This window comes from Oncorhynchus kisutch, unplaced genomic scaffold (genome assembly GCF_002021735.2).
Source record: "Oncorhynchus kisutch isolate 150728-3 unplaced genomic scaffold, Okis_V2 scaffold1240, whole genome shotgun sequence".
NCBI classification, from domain to species: Eukaryota; Metazoa; Chordata; class Actinopteri; order Salmoniformes; family Salmonidae; genus Oncorhynchus; species Oncorhynchus kisutch.
The window spans coordinates 20,689-41,643 of NW_022263185.1; the positions used below are offsets into that span (position 1 = coordinate 20,689).

A 20,955-nucleotide genomic window follows, 5' to 3' on the forward strand; every position below is an offset into this window, starting at 1 on the left:
TCTAACAGTGCTCTGCTATTCTAACAGTGCTATGCTATTCTAACTCTCTATTCTAACAGTGCTATGCTATTCTAACTCACTATTCTAACAGTGCTCTGCTATTCTAACTCACTATTCTAACAGTGCTCTGCTATTCTAACTCACTATTCTATTCTAACCGTGCTATTCTAACAGTACTATTCTATTCTAACCGTGCTATTCTATTCTAACCGTGCTATTCTAACTCACTATTCTAACCGTGCTATTCTAACTCACTATTCTATTCTAACCGTGCTATTCTAACTCACTATTCTATTCTAACTGTGCTATTCTAACTCACTATTCTAACCGTGCTATTCTAACAGTACTATTCTATTCTAACAGTGCTATGCTATTCTAACAGTGCTATGCTATTCTAACAGTGCTATGCTATTCTAACTCTCTATTCTAACAGTGCTCTGCTATTCTAACAGTGCTATTCTATTCTAACAGTGCTATGCTATTCTAACAGTGCTATGCTATTCTAACTCTCTATTCTAACAGTGCTATTCTATTCTAACAGTGCTATGCTATTCTAACTCACTATTCTAACAGTGCTCTGCTATTCTAACAGTGCTATGCTATTCTAACAGTGCTATGCTATTCTAACTCACTATTCTAACAGTGCTCTGCTATTCTAACTCACTATTCTAACAGTGCTCTGCTATTCTAACAGTGCTATGCTATTCTAACTCACTATTCTAACAGTGCTCTGCTATTCTAACTCACTATTCTAACAGTGCTATGCTATTCTAACTCACTATTCTAACAGTGCTATGCTATTCTAACTCACTATTCTAGCAGTGCTCTGCTATTCTAACAGTGCTATGCTATTCTAACAGTGCTATGCTATTCTAACTCTCTATTCTAACAGTGCTATTCTATTCTAACAGTGCTATGCTATTCTAACTCACTATTCTAACAGTGCTATGCTATTCTAACTCACTATTCTAACAGTGCTATGCTATTCTAACAGTGCTATGCTATTCTAACAGTGCTATGCTATTCTAACAGTGCTCTGCTATTCTAACTCACTATTCTAACAGTGCTCTGCTATTCTAACAGTGCTATGCTATTCTAACAGTGCTATGCTATTCTAACTCACTATTCTAACAGTGCTCTGCTATTCTAACTCACTATTCTAACAGTGCTATGCTATTCTAACTCTCTATTCTAACAGTGCTATTCTATTCTAACAGTGCTATGCTATTCTAACTCACTATTCTAACAGTGCTCTGCTATTCTAACTCACTATTCTAACAGTGCTCTGCTATTCTAACTCACTATTCTAACAGTGCTCTGCTATTCTAACTCACTATTCTATTCTAACCGTGCTATTCTAACAGTACTATTCTATTCTAACCGTGCTATTCTATTCTAACCGTGCTATTCTAACTCACTATTCTATTCTAACCGTGCTATTCTAACTCACTATTCTAACCGTGCTATTCTAACTCACTATTCTATTCTAACCGTGCTATTCTAACAGTACTATTCTATTCTAACCGTGCTATTCTAACTCACTATTCTATTCTAACTGTGCTATTCTAACTCACTATTCTAACCGTGCTATTCTAACAGTACTATTCTATTCTAACCGTGCTATTCTAACTCACTATTCTAACAGTGCTATGCTATTCTAACAGTGCTATTCTATTCTAACAGTGCTCTGCTATTCTCTCTCACTATTCTAACCGTGCTATGCTATTATATTCCAGTCTATTTCTCTCATTGGACTCGCTTTCCAATCTGCTGTAGTAACAATCCATTGTAATAGTCCATGTTTCCAGGCACGAGAGCCAGTAGTAAGAGAACTCATTTAAATAGTCTGCTAGTTTGGCTTTAAATAGTCTGCTAGTTTGGCTTGATCCTACTGTATGGACTCAACTTCGCGTAATCTGATTTTGCTCTTGTTCATATTTGGAGATATGTGCCTGTGGCGCTGGAATCTATCCCACAATGCACCAGTCATTACCTAACTAAGAAGTCCACAGTAGACATTTCCCACTATAGTGCCAAGCTGCAAAGTCGAAATTGGCATAAATCGTGAAAATGTATGAAGACGTCAATTCGCTTTTTGCTCTTCATTTAAGCGTAGGTCAGGCACACGTTTAGGAGTATGGTTAATGTTAGCGTTAGTTTTGAAATCCGATTTTTAAAGACGATAAAATTGTAGAACTTCCGGGTTTTGCAGCTTGGCCATATAGTGACAACCCCTCAGACAGGCCAGCGGTGTGTTGTCCGTTTCTCTCGTCTCACTGAGTTGTGTTCACAGCTAATACACGGACACGGGACGGACCGCCCGTCTGCCAGTGGGTTGACGATCTGCATTACTTTGTTGTCCCTGCTACTTTTTACAGGTATGTGAACGACATTTCGATTCGTAGTTGATTTACTAACTGTTGCAATAGCATGATAAATATTCGAGTGTGTGCAAAGATTGTCGTGTTGTTTCTAAATGTCATTTTGTTTCCAGAGTTTTCTGCTCGGGATAAGTGGCGCTTGTTGACCGTTCCACTGTCCATAACAAACAATGTCCTTGTCATTTGATAGCCTAGATAACAATACGGGCTCGTTTTGAGTGGGACACCAGTTGCTGAAATAGCCTATTCAGTTATAATACACAGTCATGCACTTGTAGGCTAAAATGTTGCCTTTGCTGTAAAGACATTTGACGCTTGAACGTGACAACAGTTTTTGGTGAATACATTATATTAAAAAGGTAAACAAGTGTTGTATCCAGCGCCAGTGTAATCGGATACATTAGAAACATAGCTAGTTATGTTACAGTAAGTTAATAGACCAGACGTTACAGAAGAGCTGACCACTTGACTGTAGTCTATGGCAGTTTTAATATGGCGCACTTGTCAGCCTTTGCTTATGAAGGCAAAACGGTACTAGAAATAGCTCGAACCAAGTTTAATGTCAGTTCATTCACTGCAGCCTCCGTTATAAGCATAGTTGGTAATAAACCACGGCATGAGTATTTAGAACGTAATCTAGAACATACGCCTACTGTATTATATTCTTATTATTGACTGGCTGAGAGTTAATTCTTCATGTGTAAGAAGTGGTGTTTCACCTTGAGTTGGATGCCAGTCAAACCCATTATAAATATTCACAGAAATTCTAGAATGAGAATAATTCTATGGTCAGACCATCCAGGAAATGGTTATAAGGATCGACCTTAACGACCTACACAGTTACTAGGTCTGGAAAACCTTCTTATATCCGTAGGGTTTTCAGAGGTTAGCTTCGCCCACGGTTAGCTGCGTGGGAACTACAATATCCACGCTGTGTTTTAACATTTAGAAACGTCAGTAAATATTGCTTGTGAAACGTTTTTCCAATCACATGCTGATATACCCCTTATCTTTCATAACAGCGAAAAATCTACTTACTGTGGCAGTTTAGCCCCAGATCCATATGCTGTCTCCAGATGACTGCACGTCCTCCTCAGTTAGCTTACGCACAGGTGTTTAAAGCATGCTAGTTATCCCAGGTGGCCACCTCTGTCTTCCCTAAACAAGCGCAGTAACATGGATATATATATATATATATGACCGTGTGGGAACGCTGACCGTAACCCTATAAAAGTGTGTTGTAATTTAACCATTGTTTAAAAAAAAAAGATTTCTCTCAGTTTACAAAACTGTACCGCATGTTTTATTGAACCTTTGTGTTAACGAGGCAAATCAGTTAAGAATAAATTATTATTTACAATGACGGCATACCCCGGCCAAACCCGGACAACGCTGGGCCAATTGTGCGCAGCCCTATGGGACTCCCAATCACGGCCAGATGTGATGCGGTCTGGATTCGAACCTGGGACTGTAGCAATGCCTCTTGCACTAAGATACAGTGTCTTTGACTGAGTTCAGAACGAGCGTCGGGGCTCGTAAAAAAATCCCCCAACCAGGGACTGACGATAGTATCTTCTGGTTGGGAGACTAGATGCTGCTGGAAGTGGTGTTGGAGGGCCAGTAAGAAGCACTCTTTCCTCTGGTCTAAAAAATATACCAATGCCCCAGGGCAGTGATTGGGGACACTGCCCTGTGTAAGGTGCTGTCTTTCGGATGGGACGTTAAAACGAATGTCCTGACTCTCTATGGTCACTAAAGATCCCGTGGCACTTATCGTAAGAGTAGGGGTGTTAACCCCGGTGTCCTGGCTAAATTCCCAATCTGGCCCTCATACCATCATGGTCACCTAATCGTCCCCAGTTTACAATTGACTCATTCCTCCCCCTCCTCTCCCCTGTAACTATTCCCCAGGTCGTTGCTGTAAATGAGAACGTGTTCTCAGTCAACTTACCTGGTAAAATAAAAATAGGTACTTAAGCAGTTGGAGTCCATGAATGGAATACCCAGTTACCTACCTACCCAGTTACCAGGTTACGCCGCCCAGTTCTAACCGGTCTGTAATGTCACTCATTTACATTAATACAGTCGTAACAAAGCCATTAAAACATCATAAAATCACCACTAATCAACTAGCAAAATGTGCAGCATCATTCACCACTAACACAAGGTTGCTGTTTGGTTGGCTTTGGCTGTGGTCTGTCGTCTCTGTCATTATTTGGCAGCACATCCTACCCATTAGAGGGCTTGGATAGCCCAGTCCTTCTTAAGAGGGTTTGGACTGTTAGCTTGGATAGCCCAGGCCTTCTTAAGAGGGTTTGGATAGGATGGCCCTCTCCTTCAGCAGTTATTGTTCATTGTGTCCAAAACAAAGGTTACTTAGCACAATAATCACTGCTTGCCTGCCTGCTGTGCTCAGTCCCAATGCTGCCAATCTACTACTGCATCAACATACTGTAGTTATTAGCCATGGTAACATACTATAGTTATTAGCCATGTGGTAGTCATTAGCCATGTCGACATAGCCGCTAGCCATGTGGACGTACTGCAGCCGTTAGCCATGTGGACGTACTGTAGCCTTGTGGACATACTGTAGCCGTTAGCCATGTGGACATACTGTAGCCGTTAGCCATGTGGACATACTGTAGCCGTTAGCCATGTGGACATACTGTAGCCATTAGCCATGTGGACATACTGTAGCCGTTAGCCATGTGGACATACTGTAGCCGTTAGCCATGTGGACATACTGTAGCCGTTAGCCATGTGGACATACTGTAGCCGTTAGCCATGTGGACATACTGTAGCCGTTAGCCATGTGGACATATTGTAGCCGTTAGCCATGTGGACATACTGTAGCTGTTAGCCATGTGGACATACTGTAACCTTGTGGACATACTGTAGCCGTTAGCCATGTGGACATACTGTAGCCGTTAGCCATGTGGACATACTGTAGCCGTTAGCCATGTGGACATATTGTAGCCGTTAGCCATGTGGACATACTGTAGCCGTTAGCCATGTGGACATACTGTAGCCGTTAGCCATGTGGACATACTGTAGCCATTAGCCATGTGGACATACTGTAGCCATGTGGACATACTGTCGCCGTTAGCCATGTGGACATACTGTAGCTGTTAGCCATGTGGACATACTGTAGCCGTTAGCCATGTGGACATACTGTAGCCGTTAGCCATGTGGACATACTGTAGCCGTTAGCCATGTGGACATACTGTAGCCGTTAGCCATGTGGACATACTGTAGCCGTTAGCCATGTGGACATACTGTAGCCGTTAGCCATGTGGACATACTGTAGCCGTTAGCCATGTGGACATACTGTAGCCATGTGGACGTACTGTAGCCGTTAGCCATGTGGACATACTGTAGCCATGTGGACGTACTGTAGCCGTTAGCCATGTGGACATACTGTAGCCATGTGGACGTACTGTAGCCGTTAGCCATGTGGACATACTGTAGCCGTTAGCCATGTTAAATAGTTGGTGACAAGCTTAAGAAACATCAACGGAAGTGTAGGCTACTAAATTAAATGTACCAAATTGAAAATATATTAATAATTTTGAAGATCATTTTGATTGATACTGTCCTATAGGATGGGATACTTTAAAAAATATGATTCGATTTTCTACAGGAGTCTAATAATAGAATACTCTAGCCTGCTATTCTATCATTCTAATAGTATTCTATCATTCTAATAGTATTCTATCCGTCTAATAGTAGAATAGTAGACTACAGTATTCTATCAGTCTAATAGTGGAATAGTAGACTACAGTATTCTATCAGTCTAATAGTAGACTACAGTATTCTATCAGTCTAATAGTAGGCTACAGTATTCTCAGTCTAATAGTAGACTACAGTATTCTATCAGTCTAATAGTAGACTACAGTATTCTATCAGTCTAATAGTAGACTACAGTATTCTATCAGTCTAATAGTATTATATCAGTCTAATAGTGGAATAGTAGACTACAGTATTCTATCAGTTTAATAGTGGAATAGTAGACTACAGTATTCTATCAGTCTAATAGTAGACTACAGTATTCTATCAGTCTAATAGTAGACTACAGTATTCTATCAGTCTAATAGTAGACTACAGTATTCTATCAGTCTAATAGTAGACTACAGTATTCTATCAGTCTAATAGTAGACTACAGTATTCTATCAGTCTAATAGTAGACTACAGTATTCTATCAGTCTAATAGTAGACTACAGTATTCTATCAGTCTAATAGTAGACTATAGTATTCTATCAGTCTTATAATTGTAGACTACAGTATTCTATCAGTCTAATAGTAGACTACAGTATTCTATCAGTCTAATAGTAGACTACAGTATTCTATCAGTCTAATATTACCAGTAGGCTTGTCTTTCTGTTGTTCCAGGAGAGCTGCTGTGCTGGGAGCAGAATACAGTGTTCGCTGAGCTGAAGGTTGGTTGTCTGGGTCCCTTGGGACTGCCTCTGTAGGGGGAGAGAGAGCACTCAGCTTTAGTCCAGCCGCAGAGCTCTGCCTCAGCTCTATATAAGGCCCTAGTAGTTCTATATTAGTTCCAGAAGAAGCCAGCTAGCTCGGCTAACTTTTGTTTATCACGTTCCACCTCCTCACACATTTTTGTGGCGTTCAGCTTCATCCAGTTTTGTCTGGATGAACGTAGCTACGTTACTGCGAGGTCTTTGAACTGGTATTTTGGCTTGTTTTGGTCGTTTCTCAACAACAAAATGGTCCTTTTCGCCTACTTCAGGGTTTCCCCTTACTTGGTCCTCAGGAACCCAAGAGGTGCACGTTTCTGTCCTCAGGAACCCAAGGCGTGCACATCTCTGTCCTCAGGAACCCAAGGCGTGCACGTTTCGGTCCTCAGGGTCCCAAGGGGTGCACGTTTCGGTCCTCAGGAACCCAAGGCGTGCACATCTCTGTCCTCAGGAACCCAAGGCGTGCACATCTCTGTCCTCAGGAACCCAAGGCGTGCACGTTTCGGTCCTCAGGGTCCCAAGGGGTGCACGTTTCGGTCCTCAGGAACCCAAGGGGTGCACGTCTCTGTCCTCAGGGCCCCAAGGGGTGCACGTTTCGGTTTGTGCTCCAGCGCTACACAGCTGATTTTCAAATAATCAACTAAAATCATCAAGCTTTGATTATTTGAATCAGCTGTGTAGTGCTGGAGCACAAACCGAAACGTGCACCCCTTGGGACCCTGAGGACCGAAACGTGCACCCCTTGGGGCCCTGAGGACAGAGACGTGCACCCCTTGGGACCCTGAGGACCGAAACGTGCACCCCTTGGGGCCCTGAGGACAGAGACGTGCACCCCTTGGGACCCTGAGGACCGAAACGTGCACCCCTTGGGTTCCTGAGGACTGAAACGTGTACCCCTTGGGTTCCTGAGGACCGAAACGTGCACCTCTTGGGTTCCTGAGGACCGAAACGTGCACCCCTTGGGTTCCTGAGGACTGAAACGTGCACCCCTTGGGGCCCTGAGGACCGAAACGTGCACCCCTTGGGACCCTGAGGACCGAAACGTGCACCCCTTGGGTTCCTGAGGACCGAAACGTGCACCTCTTGGGTTCCTGAGGACCGAAACGTGCACCCCTTGGGTTCCTGAGGACTGAAACGTGCACCTCTTGGGTTCCTGAGGACAGAGACGTGCACGCCTTGGGTTCCTGAGGACCGAAACGTGCACCCCTTGGGACCCTGAGGACCGAAACGTGCACCCCTTGGGACCCTGAGGACCGAAACGTGCACCCCTTGGGACCCTGAGGACCGAAACGTGCACCCCTTGGGACCCTGAGGACCGAAACGTGCACCCCTTGGGACCCTGAGGACTGAAACGTGTACCCCTTGGGTTCCTGAGGACCGAAACGTGCACCCCTTGGGTTCCTGAGGACTGAAACGTGCACCTCTTGGGTTCCTGAGGACCGAAACGTGCACGCCTTGGGTTCCTGAGGACCGAAACGTGCACCCCTTGGGACCCTGAGGACCGAAACGTGCACCCCTTGGGACCCTGAGGACCGAAACGTGCACCCCTTGGGACCCTGAGGACCGAAACGTGCACCCCTTGGGACCCTGAGGACCGAAACGTGCACCTCTTGGGTTCCTGAGGACCGAAACGTGCACCCCTTGGGACCCTGAGGACCGAAACGTGCACCCCTTGGGACCCTGAGGACCGAAACGTGCACCCCTTGGGTTCCTGAGGAATGAAACGTGTACCCCTTGGGTTCCTGAGGACCGAAACGTGCACCTCTTGGGTTCCTGAGGACCGAAACGTGCACCCCTTGGGGCCCTGAGGACTGAGTGTGGGGAAACACTGGCCCTGTATCTTCACCTAAATCCGAACATTTAAAGATAGCAAATGTGTTTTAAAAATGAATTAAGGACAGTTTTAAATTTAATTTTTAATTTTATTTGTAAATGATAATAAATCAAATAAATGTCTCAGGCTCAGGTTTTGATCCAGTGACAGCTAGCCCTTTTGATTGGACCTCCGACACAATGCTGTCAACCTTTTGAAAGGTTGTCTCGTTTCCTTCTCTACTTCTGACACCCGGTGGTAGATGTTGGTACTGCGGTTAGACGGCTGAGTTCATCCTAGGAATGTTATCTCCTCATCCGAACAACAACAATTCAAAGTAAACCAGCAAGCCCTTTTTTTTAGTCATGGCTAATATACTGAAGTATTCAACAAGTATTCTGAAAATAACAGATCTACAACTCTAGTTTACCTGAACATGTCGAGGCTGCTTGGTTTGTTCTAACCATCTATGCATCTCTCTCTCGGACACACACCATACACCACACACCATACACCACACACACACACTCACACACACACACACACACACTCACACACACCATACACACACTCACACACACCATACTCACACACACCATACACACACACACACACACACACCATACACACTCACACCACACACCATACACCACACACACCACACACCACACACACACACCATACACATACACACACACACACACACACACACACACACACACACACACCATACACACACACACCATACACACTCACACCACACACCACACACCATACACCACACACACACACACACACACACACACACACACAGCAGGTAAAGCCTTGCTTAATAATCACATCTCCAGATTCACCACTAGATGTCCCTCCCTCCACACACTAACTCACTGTACTCTCACTCACACACACACACATGCTATCAATCTCTCTGTATCGCCACGACAGCTTGCTTTGTAACCTGTGAGGTCCTGAAATGTGTGGCACTGTCCAACATCACACACACCACGCTCCTACTCAGCTACAACCTCCTCCCCCCTCTCTCTCTCTCTCTCTCTCTCTCTCTCTCTCCCTGTAGCTTGGTCTGTCTTTCTCTGATTGTGTGCCTGCCCTGCCATGGCTGTCCTGCTAAGGCGTGTGGGCCGTGTGGCTCTACAGTTGTCCCTGAGACAGACCAGGACCACCCCCCAGAAGGCCCTGCTCATAGCCACTCTTCTAGGTAGAGTGACCACCACTTAACTCTGTCATAACCCCCAGTTAGAGGGACTGGGTGGGGGTAGAATCAGATGATACCAGTCTCATCACATCCCCCCCCGTCCCCGTCCCCCCCGTCCCCCGTGCTACAGCCAGAGCAAATAGAGCCCCACAATGGAGCCGTCATAATACCCAGAAATCCTAGCGGTCAAACAGTGAAAAAGGTTCCAATTGTTTTGAAAAATGTAATTGTCCGAGAGAGATTTCCATGGTAATCAAAACACCACGTCAGGGTGAGGCTACAGGAGACACACATCCCTTATTTTAAGGGTTTCTAAAATCCCAGCTGGGGGATGGGGGGGATTGAATGGGGGGGAAACAATTGGAACCATTTCCCTGTTTGACCTCTAGGTTTTCTGGGTATTATGACTCATACTGCAGTCCTCTATAACCAGGTAGTGTCCAGAGGTTTATAGACAGACATGCATCACATTATATGATACTTTATATAAATAACCCACCAACAATAATGACATTTCTGTATATTCCTGTAGTAATAATGGACCCTAACATTCTGATCCATGTCGTCCTATAACTGTCTCATCCTCACCTCTGGGGTCAACTTCAAATGGAGGGGAATATTTCATTCTGGATCAATGTCTTCAACATGGCCTCTGTCCTTCAAGGCTCTGTGTGTCTGTCTGTTAACCAATCGTCTTACAGCATCAGCACTGTTAACCAATCGTCTTACAGCATCAGCCCTGTTAACCAATCGTCCTTCAGCATCAGCCCTGTTAACCAATCGTCTTACAGCATCAGCCCTGTTAACCAATCGTCTTACAGCATCAGCCCTGTTAACCAATCGTCCTTCAGCATCAGCCCTGCATGAAAAAGGTGGGACGTCGGTCTGTCCGGCTATCTGTCCATCTAACAGTGTACAGTGATTGAAATGTGACCTTTGACCTATGTGTTGTTGTTTCTCTCTCTCTCCCTCCCTGCCCCTCTCTCTCAGCCTGAGTAGCATAGCCCCCCATCCCTCCCGTACATCCCTCCCTGCCCTTCTCTCTCTCTCCCTGCCCCTCTCTCTCCCTCTCTCCCTCCCTGCCCCTCTCTCTCAGCCTGAGTAGCATAGCCCCCCATCCCTCCCCTACATCCCTCCCTCCTAGACAGGGTGTGTCAGTCGGGCGTGTCCCCTCTCTCTCTCTCTCTCTCCCTCCCTGCCCCTCTCTCTCAGCCTGAGTAGCATAGCCCCCCATCCCTCCCTACATCCCTCCCTCCTAGACAGGGTGTGTCAGTCGGGCGTGTCCTCTCTCTCTCTCTCTCTCCTCCAATCAGCAGACAGGAGCAGCCAATCAGAAGCAGCCATGTCGGGGTTCAATCTGCTACACCTGATCACCAATGCCAAGCCTGTTACTCTGAAGCCATGTGGGCTCCCTTCAGGTTGAGCTGGGTGCTGTGTGGTGTGATGTGGTGTGCCTGTCTGCTGTGCTCTGCTCTTCCCTCTTCTGGTTTTTAATCTCCTTGAGATGTGTGATGTTTTTATGAAGGGTGTGTGTGATGATTTTTTTGTTGTTGTCTCCTGCCGAAAAAACACTCCCCACCTACATTAGTATTTATTAAGTTAATATTTGATCATTATGGTAATGATTGTAGCATTGAAGTCCTTTTTCATAGGATATTTACAGCTGGCAGGTGTATTTGCCATGTATAATAAATACATTGTAAATATGAAAATATAAAAGATAAAAAGGTATTTATTTGAAAGCTTGGTGATTATGGTGTTTTACTGCAGTTTGTCAATAACAACCCTTCTCACATTCTGCTCAGCCGTCTCTTCTCAGCTACAAACCTCCTCGCTGCCTTTTCAGTTGGTTAATGGAATAACTCACTGCTCTTCTCAGCTACAAACCTCCTCGTTGCCTTTTCAGTTGGTTAATGGAATAACTCCCTGCTTGCCTTCCTTTTAGCGTCTAACATACTGTGTTGTTTTTCTTTTTAAATGCTGTTTCTGCTTGGCTAATGTCAACTTCTTTTATCCAGAGAGATTTGGGTTTTAGACGACTAGAAAACCAGCAACTTTACGTTCTTCGCGTCACACCTGTACTTGTCTAATGCCAGAGGTTTAATATGGCTCTATTAGATTATTATAATTAGTTTATTAGTTTATTGTTCATACATTAGACATGTTTCAGAAGCCTGTTGACCTGTTTAATTCCTCTGTGACCTGACGTTGTTGAATGGTCTCATTTCATTCGCTGTTTTGTGGCTACAAATACACTTAAAGGACTGGTCATAGTCCTCGATGAAATACCACGCTGACGCTCTGCTCGGTCTGGCTCCACACAGAGACCACGCTGACGCTCTGCTCGGTCTGGCTCCACACAGAGACCACGCTGACGCTCTGCTCGGTCTGGCTCCACACAGAGACCACGCTGACGCTCTGCTCGGTCTGGCTCCACACAGAGACCACGCTGACGCTCTGCTCGGTCTGGCTCCACACAGAGACCACGCTGACGCTCTGCTCGGTCTGGCTCCACACAGAGACCACGCTGACGCTCTGCTCGGTCTGGCTCCACACAGAGACCACGCTGACGCTCTGCTCGGTCTGGCTCCACACAGAGACCACGCTGACGCTCTGCTCGGTCTGGCTCCACACAGAGACCACGCTGACGCTCTGCTCGGTCTGGCTCCACACAGAGACCACGCTGACGCTCTGCTCGGTCTGGCTCCACACAGAGACCACGCTGACGCTCTGCTCGGTCTGGCTCCACACAGAGACCACGCTGACGCTCTGCTCGGTCTGGCTCCACACAGAGACCACGCTGACGCTCTGCTCGGTCTGGCTCCACACAGAGACCACGCTGACGCTCTGCTCGGTCTGGCTCCACACAGAGACCACGCTGACGCTCTGCTCGGTCTGGCTCCACACAGAGACCACGCTGACGCTCTGCTCGGTCTGGCTCCACACAGAGACCACGCTGACGCTCTGCTCGGTCTGGCTCCACACAGAGACCACGCTGACGCTCTGCTCGGTCTGGCTCCACACAGAGACCACGCTGACGCTCTGCTCGGTCTGGCTCCACACAGAGACCACGCTGACGCTCTGCTCGGTCTGGCTCCACACAGAGACCACGCTGACGCTCTGCTCGGTCTGGCTCCACACAGAGACCACGCTGACGCTCTGCTCGGTCTGGCTCCACACAGAGACCACGCTGACGCTCTGCTCGGTCTGGCTCCACACAGAGACCACGCTGACGCTCTGCTCGGTCTGGCTCCACACAGAGACCACGCTGACGCTCTGCTCGGTCTGGCTCCACACAGAGACCACGCTGACGCTCTGCTCGGTCTGGCTCCACACAGAGACCACGCTGACGCTCTGCTCGGTCTGGCTCCACACAGAGACCACGCTGACGCTCTGCTCGGTCTGGCTCCACACAGAGACCACGCTGACGCTCTGCTCGGTCTGGCTCCACACAGAGACCACGCTGACGCTCTGCTCGGTCTGGCTCCACACAGAGACCACGCTGACGCTCTGCTCGGTCTGGCTCCACACAGAGACCACGCTGACGCTCTGCTCGGTCTGGCTCCACACAGAGACCACGCTGACGCTCTGCTCGGTCTGGCTCCACACAGAGACCACGCTGACGCTCTGCTCGGTCTGGCTCCACACAGAGACCACGCTGACGCTCTGCTCGGTCTGGCTCCACACAGAGACCACGCTGACGCTCTGCTCGGTCTGGCTCCACACAGAGACCACGCTGACGCTCTGCTCGGTCTGGCTCCACACAGAGACCACGCTGACGCTCTGCTCGGTCTGGCTCCACACAGAGACCACGCTGACGCTCTGCTCGGTCTGGCTCCACACAGAGACCACGCTGACGCTCTGCTCGGTCTGGCTCCACACAGAGACCACGCTGACGCTCTGCTCGGTCTGGCTCCACACAGAGACCACGCTGACGCTCTGCTCGGTCTGGCTCCACACAGAGACCACGCTGACGCTCTGCTCGGTCTGGCTCCACACAGAGACCACGCTGACGCTCTGCTCGGTCTGGCTCCACACAGAGACCACGCTGACGCTCTGCTCGGTCTGGCTCCACACAGAGACCACGCTGACGCTCTGCTCGGTCTGGCTCCACACAGAGACCACGCTGACGCTCTGCTCGGTCTGGCTCCACACAGAGACCACGCTGACGCTCTGCTCGGTCTGGCTCCACACAGAGACCACGCTGACGCTCTGCTCGGTCTGGCTCCACACAGAGACCACGCTGACGCTCTGCTCGGTCTGGCTCCACACAGAGACCACGCTGACGCTCTGCTCGGTCTGGCTCCACACAGAGACCACGCTGACGCTCTGCTCGGTCTGGCTCCACACAGAGACCACGCTGACGCTCTGCTCGGTCTGGCTCCACACAGAGACCACGCTGACGCTCTGCTCGGTCTGGCTCCACACAGAGACCACGCTGACGCTCTGCTCGGTCTGGCTCCACACAGAGACCACGCTGACGCTCTGCTCGGTCTGGCTCCACACAGAGACCACGCTGACGCTCTGCTCGGTCTGGCTCCACACAGAGACCACGCTGACGCTCTGCTCGGTCTGGCTCCACACAGAGACCACGCTGACGCTCTGCTCGGTCTGGCTCCACACAGAGACTGTTTGGGTTGGGAGAACCACCTAGAGGGAGGGAGAGATGGAGGGGGAGAGAGAGGGAGAGACAGATGGTGGAAAAGGAGAGAGAGACAGACAGGCGGACAAAGGAAGGGAGGGAGAGATGGAGGGAGAGAGAGAGAGAGATGGTGGAAAAGGAGGGACAGACAGACAGACAGAGACACAGACAGACAGACGGGAGGGAGGGAGACAGATGATGGAAAGGGAGGGAGAGAGAGAGAGGGAGGGAGACAGATGATGGAAAGGGAGGGAGAGAGAGAGGGAGGGAGGGACAGACGGAGGGAGGGAGGGAAAGAGATAAAAAAAGGTTGGGAGAATGAGAAGCCATAAGTTTGACAAGTTGAAATAAGCAAGCGGGGGTAGCAGAGAACAAACCTTGCTTACAATTAGGAAACAATATTTACACTTGAGGTTGAAAAGCCAGGAAGTCTGAGAAATGTGCTAATTTGGAAGGTTGACCCCCAGCTACATCAGAGCAGGGACCAGGCTACAGTCACGGGACGCATTCCAGCCGTCCTCCCTAATGGTACCCTATTCCCTATATAGTGCACTACTTTTGACCAGAACCCTATGGAACCCTATTCCCTATATAGTGCACTACTTTTGACCGGAACCCTATTCCCTATATAGTGCACTACTTTTGACCAGAACCTATGGCACCCAATGGTGCCCTTAGAGGCCACATTCCAAGACGAGTTCTTGATTGGCTCTCAGAAGACACATGGAAACAGTGGTAGTTTCCCTCAGTTACTTTCATCTCGGTAGGACCTCGTCCTTTGGGGCGGCAGGTAGCTTAGTGGTTAGAGCATTGGGTCAGTAACCAAAAGGTCGCTAGATCGAATCCCCGATCTCTCGAATCTCCGAGCTGACAAGGTACAAATCTGTCGTTCTGCCCCCTCAACAAGGCAGAACAAGAATTTGTTCTTAACTGATTTGCCTAGTTAAATAAAGGTAAAAAATAAATAACTACACTACACCCCTTCCCAAAAAACAGAGGGAGGGAGTACACCATCCCCCCCCCCCCCTTACCAGTAGGAGAGCACCCTCTACCATCCCCCCCTTACCTCAGTCAGTCAGTAGGAGAGCACCCTCTACCATCCCCCCCTTACCTCAGTCAGTCAGTAGGAGAGCACCCTCTACCATCCCCCCCTTACCTCAGTCAGTCAGTAGGAGAGCACCCTCTACCATCCCCCCCTTACCTCAGTCAGTCAGTAGGAGAGCACCCTCTACCATCCCCCCCTTACCTCAGTCAGTCAGTAGGAGAGCACCCTCTACCATCCCCCCCTTACCTCAGTCAGTCAGTAGGAGAGCACCCTCTACCATCCCCCCCTTACCTCACACAGTCAGTCAGTCGTGGAAGAACATGGAGGCAGTCCTGTTTCAGTTTAAACCAACATTCCACACACACACTCCAACCCCCTTCCTAGTTCACCCCCTTGTGCGTAAAAAGTAACTTTCCCCCCACAGGACATAGAAAAGTGGGCATCAATGGAGTCCATTCACTTCCCCTCCTTTTAACGTCTCCTTGTATTTTCTCCATTCATATGGTTTCAATCTAACAGGCAGGAATTCTCCACATAGTCCACATGAGAAGAACCCCCCCCCCCCCTCTCCTCCCTTCTAAACCACACACACCTCCTCCCCAAAACCTGAAACGGGAACGACCTCACCGGCAGCCAGATTCCTGCTCCGCTCGGGGAAAATCCCAACGTTTTCCAGAAATGGAAAAACAAAGTTATATCCTTTAAAGAAACGACAATGGTTTTACCGAAGCCCCGGCAGCACACTACGGCTGCATTCAAAACGGCATTTACTGTTCCCCGTATAGCGCCCATAAAGGTGTCGTCATGCTTCCCATTCGGAAAAAAAGTTGTGAAAAGTTTGTGCTCATATTATGACAATGATTTGGTGACGTTTTTTGTTGTTATCGGGCTTCGTCAAGGGCTGTTTCGGGCTGTTTCGGGTTGTTTCGGGTAGTTTCGGGTTGTTTCGGGCTGTTTCGGGTTGTTTCGGGCTGTTTCGGGCTGTTTCGGGTTGTTTCGGGCTGTTTCGGGCTGTTTCGGGTTGTTTCGGGTAGTTTTGGGCTGTTTCGGGCTGTTTCGGGTTGTTTCGGGTTGTTTCGGGCTGTTTCAGGCTGTTTCGGGTTGTTTCGGGTTGTTTCGGGTCCCCTCTCGAAGCAAATCGAAGTTCAGGAGCTGAAGTCGACACCCCTTTGTCATGTCATTGGTCAACAGAATGGATTCTTCAATTAACTGTCATGTCATTGGTCAACAGAATGGATTCTTCAATTAACTGTCATGTCATTGGTCAACAGAATGGATTCTTCAATTAACTGTCATGTCATTGGTCAACAGAATGGATTCTTCAATTAACTGTCATGTCATTGGTCAACAGAATGGATTCTTCAATTAACTGTCATGTCATTCAACAAATAGACAAATTGTTTTCATGCAAAAAAAATTTCACTTGAGAAAATACTGCAGCAAACTGTTTTAGATGTAAAATTGTGCGACTAAAGATCCTCGTTAAAATCCTCGTTAAAATTAATGACAGATTTCTCGTTACTCAACATGACCATAAGTATGTGGACACGTCCTACATCTCATTCCAAAGTCTTGGGCATTAATAGGGAGTTGGTCCACCACCTTTGCTGCTATAACAGCCTCTACTCTTCTAGGAAGGCTTTCCACTAGATGTTGGAACATTGCTGCTACAACAGCCTCCACTCTTCTGGGAAGGCTTTCCACTAGATGTTGGAACATTGCTGCTATAACAGCCTCCACTCTTCTGGGAAGGCTTTCCACTAGATGTTGGAACATTGCTGCTATAACAGCCTCCACTCTTCTGGGAAGGCTTTCCACTAGATGTTGGAACATTGCTGCTATAACAGCCTCCACTCTTCTGGGAAGGCTTTCCACTAGATGTTGGAACATTGCTGCTATAACAGCCTCCACTCTTCTGGGAAGGCTTTCCACTAGATGTTGGAACATTGCTGCTATAACAGCCTCCACTCTTCTGGGAAGGCTTTCCACTAGATGTTGGAACATTGCTGCTATAACAGCCTCCACTCTTCTGGGAAGGCTTTCCACTAGATGTTGGAACATTGCTGCTATAACAGCCTCCACTCTTCTGGGAAGGCTTTCCACTAGATGTTGGAACATTGCTGCTATAACAGCCTCCACTCTTCTAAAGTAGTGCACTATATAGGGAATAGGGCCCTGGTCTAAAGTAGTGTACTATATAGGGCCATGGTCTAATGTAGTGTACCATATAGGGAATAGGGCTCTGGTCTAAAGTAGTGAACTATATAGGGAATAGGGCTCTGGTCTAAAGTAGTGTACCATATAGGGAATAGGGCTCTGGTCTAAAGTAGTGCACTATATAGGGAATAGGGCTCTGGTCTAAAGTAGTGTACCATATAGGGAATAGGGCTCTGGTCTAAAGTAGTGAACTATATAGGGAATAGGGCTCTGGTCTAAAGTAGTGTACTATATAGGGAATAGGGCTCTGGTCTAAAGTAGTGTACTATATAGGGAATAGGGCTCTGGTCTAAAGTAGTGTACTATATAGGGAATAGGGTCTAAAGTAGTGCACTATATAGGGAATAGGGCCCTGGTCTAAAGTAGTGTACTATATAGGGCCATGGTCTAATGTAGTGTACCATATAGGGAATAGGGCTCTGGTCTAAAGTAGTGAACTATATAGGGAATAGGGCTCTGGTCTAAAGTAGTGTACCATATAGGGAATAGGGCTCTGGTCTAAAGTAGTGAACTATATAGGGAATAGGGCTCTGGTCTAAAGTAGTGTACTATATAGGGAATAGGGCTCTGGTCTAAAGTAGTGTACTATATAGGGAATAGGGCTCTGGTGTCCCTCCTCTCATCTAGCTCCCCTGTCCCTCCTCTCATCTAGCCCCCCTGTCCCGCCTCTCATCTAGCTCCCCTGTCCCTCCTCTCATCTAGCTCCCCTGTCCCTCCTCTCATCTAGCTCCCCTGTCCCGCCTCTCATCTAGCTCCCCTGTCCCTCCTCTCATCTAACCCCCCCTGTCCCGCCTCTCATCTAGCTCCCATGTCCCGTCTCTCATCTAGCCCCCCTGTCCCTCCTCTCATCTAGCTCCCCTGTCCCTCCTCTCATCTAGCTCCCCTGTCCCGTCTCTCATCTAGCTCCCCTGTCCCTCCTCTCATCTAGCTCCCCTGTCCCTCCTCTCATCTAGCTCCCCTGTCCCACCTCTCATCTAGCTCCCCTGTCCCTCCTCTCATCTAACCCCCCCTGTCCCGCCTCTCATCTAGCTCCCATGTCCCGTCTCTCATCTAGCCCCCCTGTCCCTCCTCTCATCTAGCTCCCCTGTCCCTCCTCTCATCTAGCTCCCCTGTCCCGTCTCTCATCTAGCTCCCCTGTCCCGTCTCTCATCTAGCTCCCCTGTCCCTCCTCTCATCTAGCTCCCTTGTCCCTCCTCTCATCTAACCCCCCCTGTCCCTCCTCTCATCTAGCTCCCCTGTCCCTCCTCTCATCTAGCTCCCCTGTCCCTCCTCTCATCTAGCTCCCCTGTCCCGTCTCTCATCTAGCTCCCCTGTCCCTCCTCTCATCTAGCCCCCCTGTCCCTCCTCTCATCTAGCTCCCCTGTCATCTCGGGTTAACCCAGAACTGAAACCTTGAGTACATTTGGGGTCACAAGCTTTGACTTTTACACATTCTCTGTCCACTAGAGATTTTTACCTAGACTATATTTGAGTTGTTAGCTTGGTGGAATCAGTCTGGTCTGCTCCAGGACATGCTTTGGCTGTAGCACCCCCCCCCCACCCCCCACCCCCCACACACACACACACTAACTGTAGAGAAGTCACGATCAATGCTCCACTCAGTCCCCTTATACTAAATTGTATGACATTGTATTGTTGAATGTTGATGAAGTGATGAACGTGTGCTCGTCTTGCCTGGAACCTGAGTGATATGAGAGAGCAGTGCCTGAGCATCTTGTTTAGACAGGGGAGTGTGATGAGTAGCTAGGGTCCTGAGTTTCTCCTGACCTGGGAAAACTCCTGGCCCTAGTGGTGATGATTTATAAATAATGATGAGGGACTAGTAAAGGCAGAAGGGGTCAGGGGGGGAGACAGAACGGAGGAGACGCACCATCCCTCACCACCCCTCCCTCCTCCTGACCACAGTAGTGGTTCTGAGACCCTCCCCCTGACCACAGTAGTGGTTCTGAGACCCTCCCCCTGACCACAGTAGTGGTTCTGAGACCCTCCCCCTGACCACAGTAGTGGTTCTGAGACCCTCCCCCTGACCACAGTAGTGGTTCTGAGACCTTGACTCTTCCCTTCTCCTCCTATAGGAACCTGCCGGACCAAGAAGACATGGCCCAAGTCCTTCTCTCAGGAGGAGCTGAAGAAACGTCTCTCCCCCATTCAGTTCCATGTCACCCAGGAGAAAGGAACGGAGAGGTATAGCCCCTCCCCCCCCAAAGCCTACAGTATGGGACCCCCAAAGCCTACAGTATGGAACCCCCAAAGCCTACAGTATGGGACCCCCAAAGCCTACAGTATGGGGACCCCCAAAGCCTACAGTATAGGGACCCCCCAAAGCCAACAGTATAGGGACCTCCAAAGCCTACAGTATGGGACCCCCACAGCCTACAGTATAGAAACCCCCAAAGCCTACATTATAGGGACCCCCAAAGCCAACAGTATAGGGACCCCCAAAGCCTACAGTATAGGGACCCCCCAAAGCCTACAGTATAGGGACCCCCAAATTCTACAGTATGGGACCCCCACAGCCTACAATATGGGACCCCAAAGCCTACAATATGGGACCCCCAAAGCCTACAGCATAGAAACCCCCAAAGCCTACAGTATAGGGACCCCCAAAGCCTACAGTATAGAAACCCCCAAAGCCTACAGTATAGGGACCCCCAAAGCCAACAGTATAGGGACCCCCAAAGCCTACAGTATAGAAACCCCCAAAGCCTACAGTATAGAGACCCCCAAAGCCTACAGTATAGGGACCCCCAAAGCCTACACTATAGGGACCCCAAAAGTCTACAGCCTACAGGGCATTTGGAAAGTATTCAGACCCCTTGACATTTTCCACATTTTCCACATCAAAAACGTGTTTTTGATTTGTCATTATGGGGTATTGTGATGTCATTATGGGGTATTGTGATGTCATTATGGGGTATTGTGATGTCATTATGGGGTATTGTGATGTCATTATGGGGTATTGTGATGTCATTATGGGGTATTGTGATGTCATTATGGGGTATTGTGATGTCATTATGGGGTATTGTGATGTCATTATGGGGTATTGTGTGTAGATTGATGAGGAAATTGTTTTATTTGAATCCAATTTTAGATTAAGACTGTAACGTAACAAAAAAGTCAATGGGTCTGAATACTTTCCAAAGGCACTGTACAGTAAAGCCCCCCCCCC

The 20,955-nt window shown here is 48.2% G+C and overlaps 1 protein-coding gene across 13 annotated transcripts in view; it reads left to right on the forward strand.

Annotated features, from left to right (window-relative positions):
• The first annotated feature begins 1,995 nt into the window (after positions 1-1,995).
• Positions 1,996-20,955, forward strand: part of LOC109885739 (methionine-R-sulfoxide reductase B3, mitochondrial) — a 44,136-nt gene continuing 25,176 nt past the window's right edge. The window contains exons 1-5 of one of the 13 annotated variants that reach the window (XM_031818052.1): positions 1,996-2,378; positions 4,293-4,434; positions 9,745-9,885; positions 10,584-10,754; positions 19,862-19,970. In XM_031818052.1, coding sequence (XP_031673912.1) covers positions 9,783-9,885; positions 10,584-10,754; positions 19,862-19,970 — 383 coding nt within the window. In that variant the 5' untranslated portion in view covers positions 1,996-2,378; positions 4,293-4,434; positions 9,745-9,782. Of the gene's footprint in view, positions 2,379-3,403; positions 3,494-4,292; positions 4,435-6,770; positions 6,818-9,744; positions 9,886-10,008; positions 10,755-10,872; positions 11,301-19,861; positions 19,971-20,955 lie in introns of those variants that run through there. The other 12 variants (XM_031818050.1, XM_031818053.1, XM_031818054.1 and 9 more) reach the window with 12 other exon arrangements.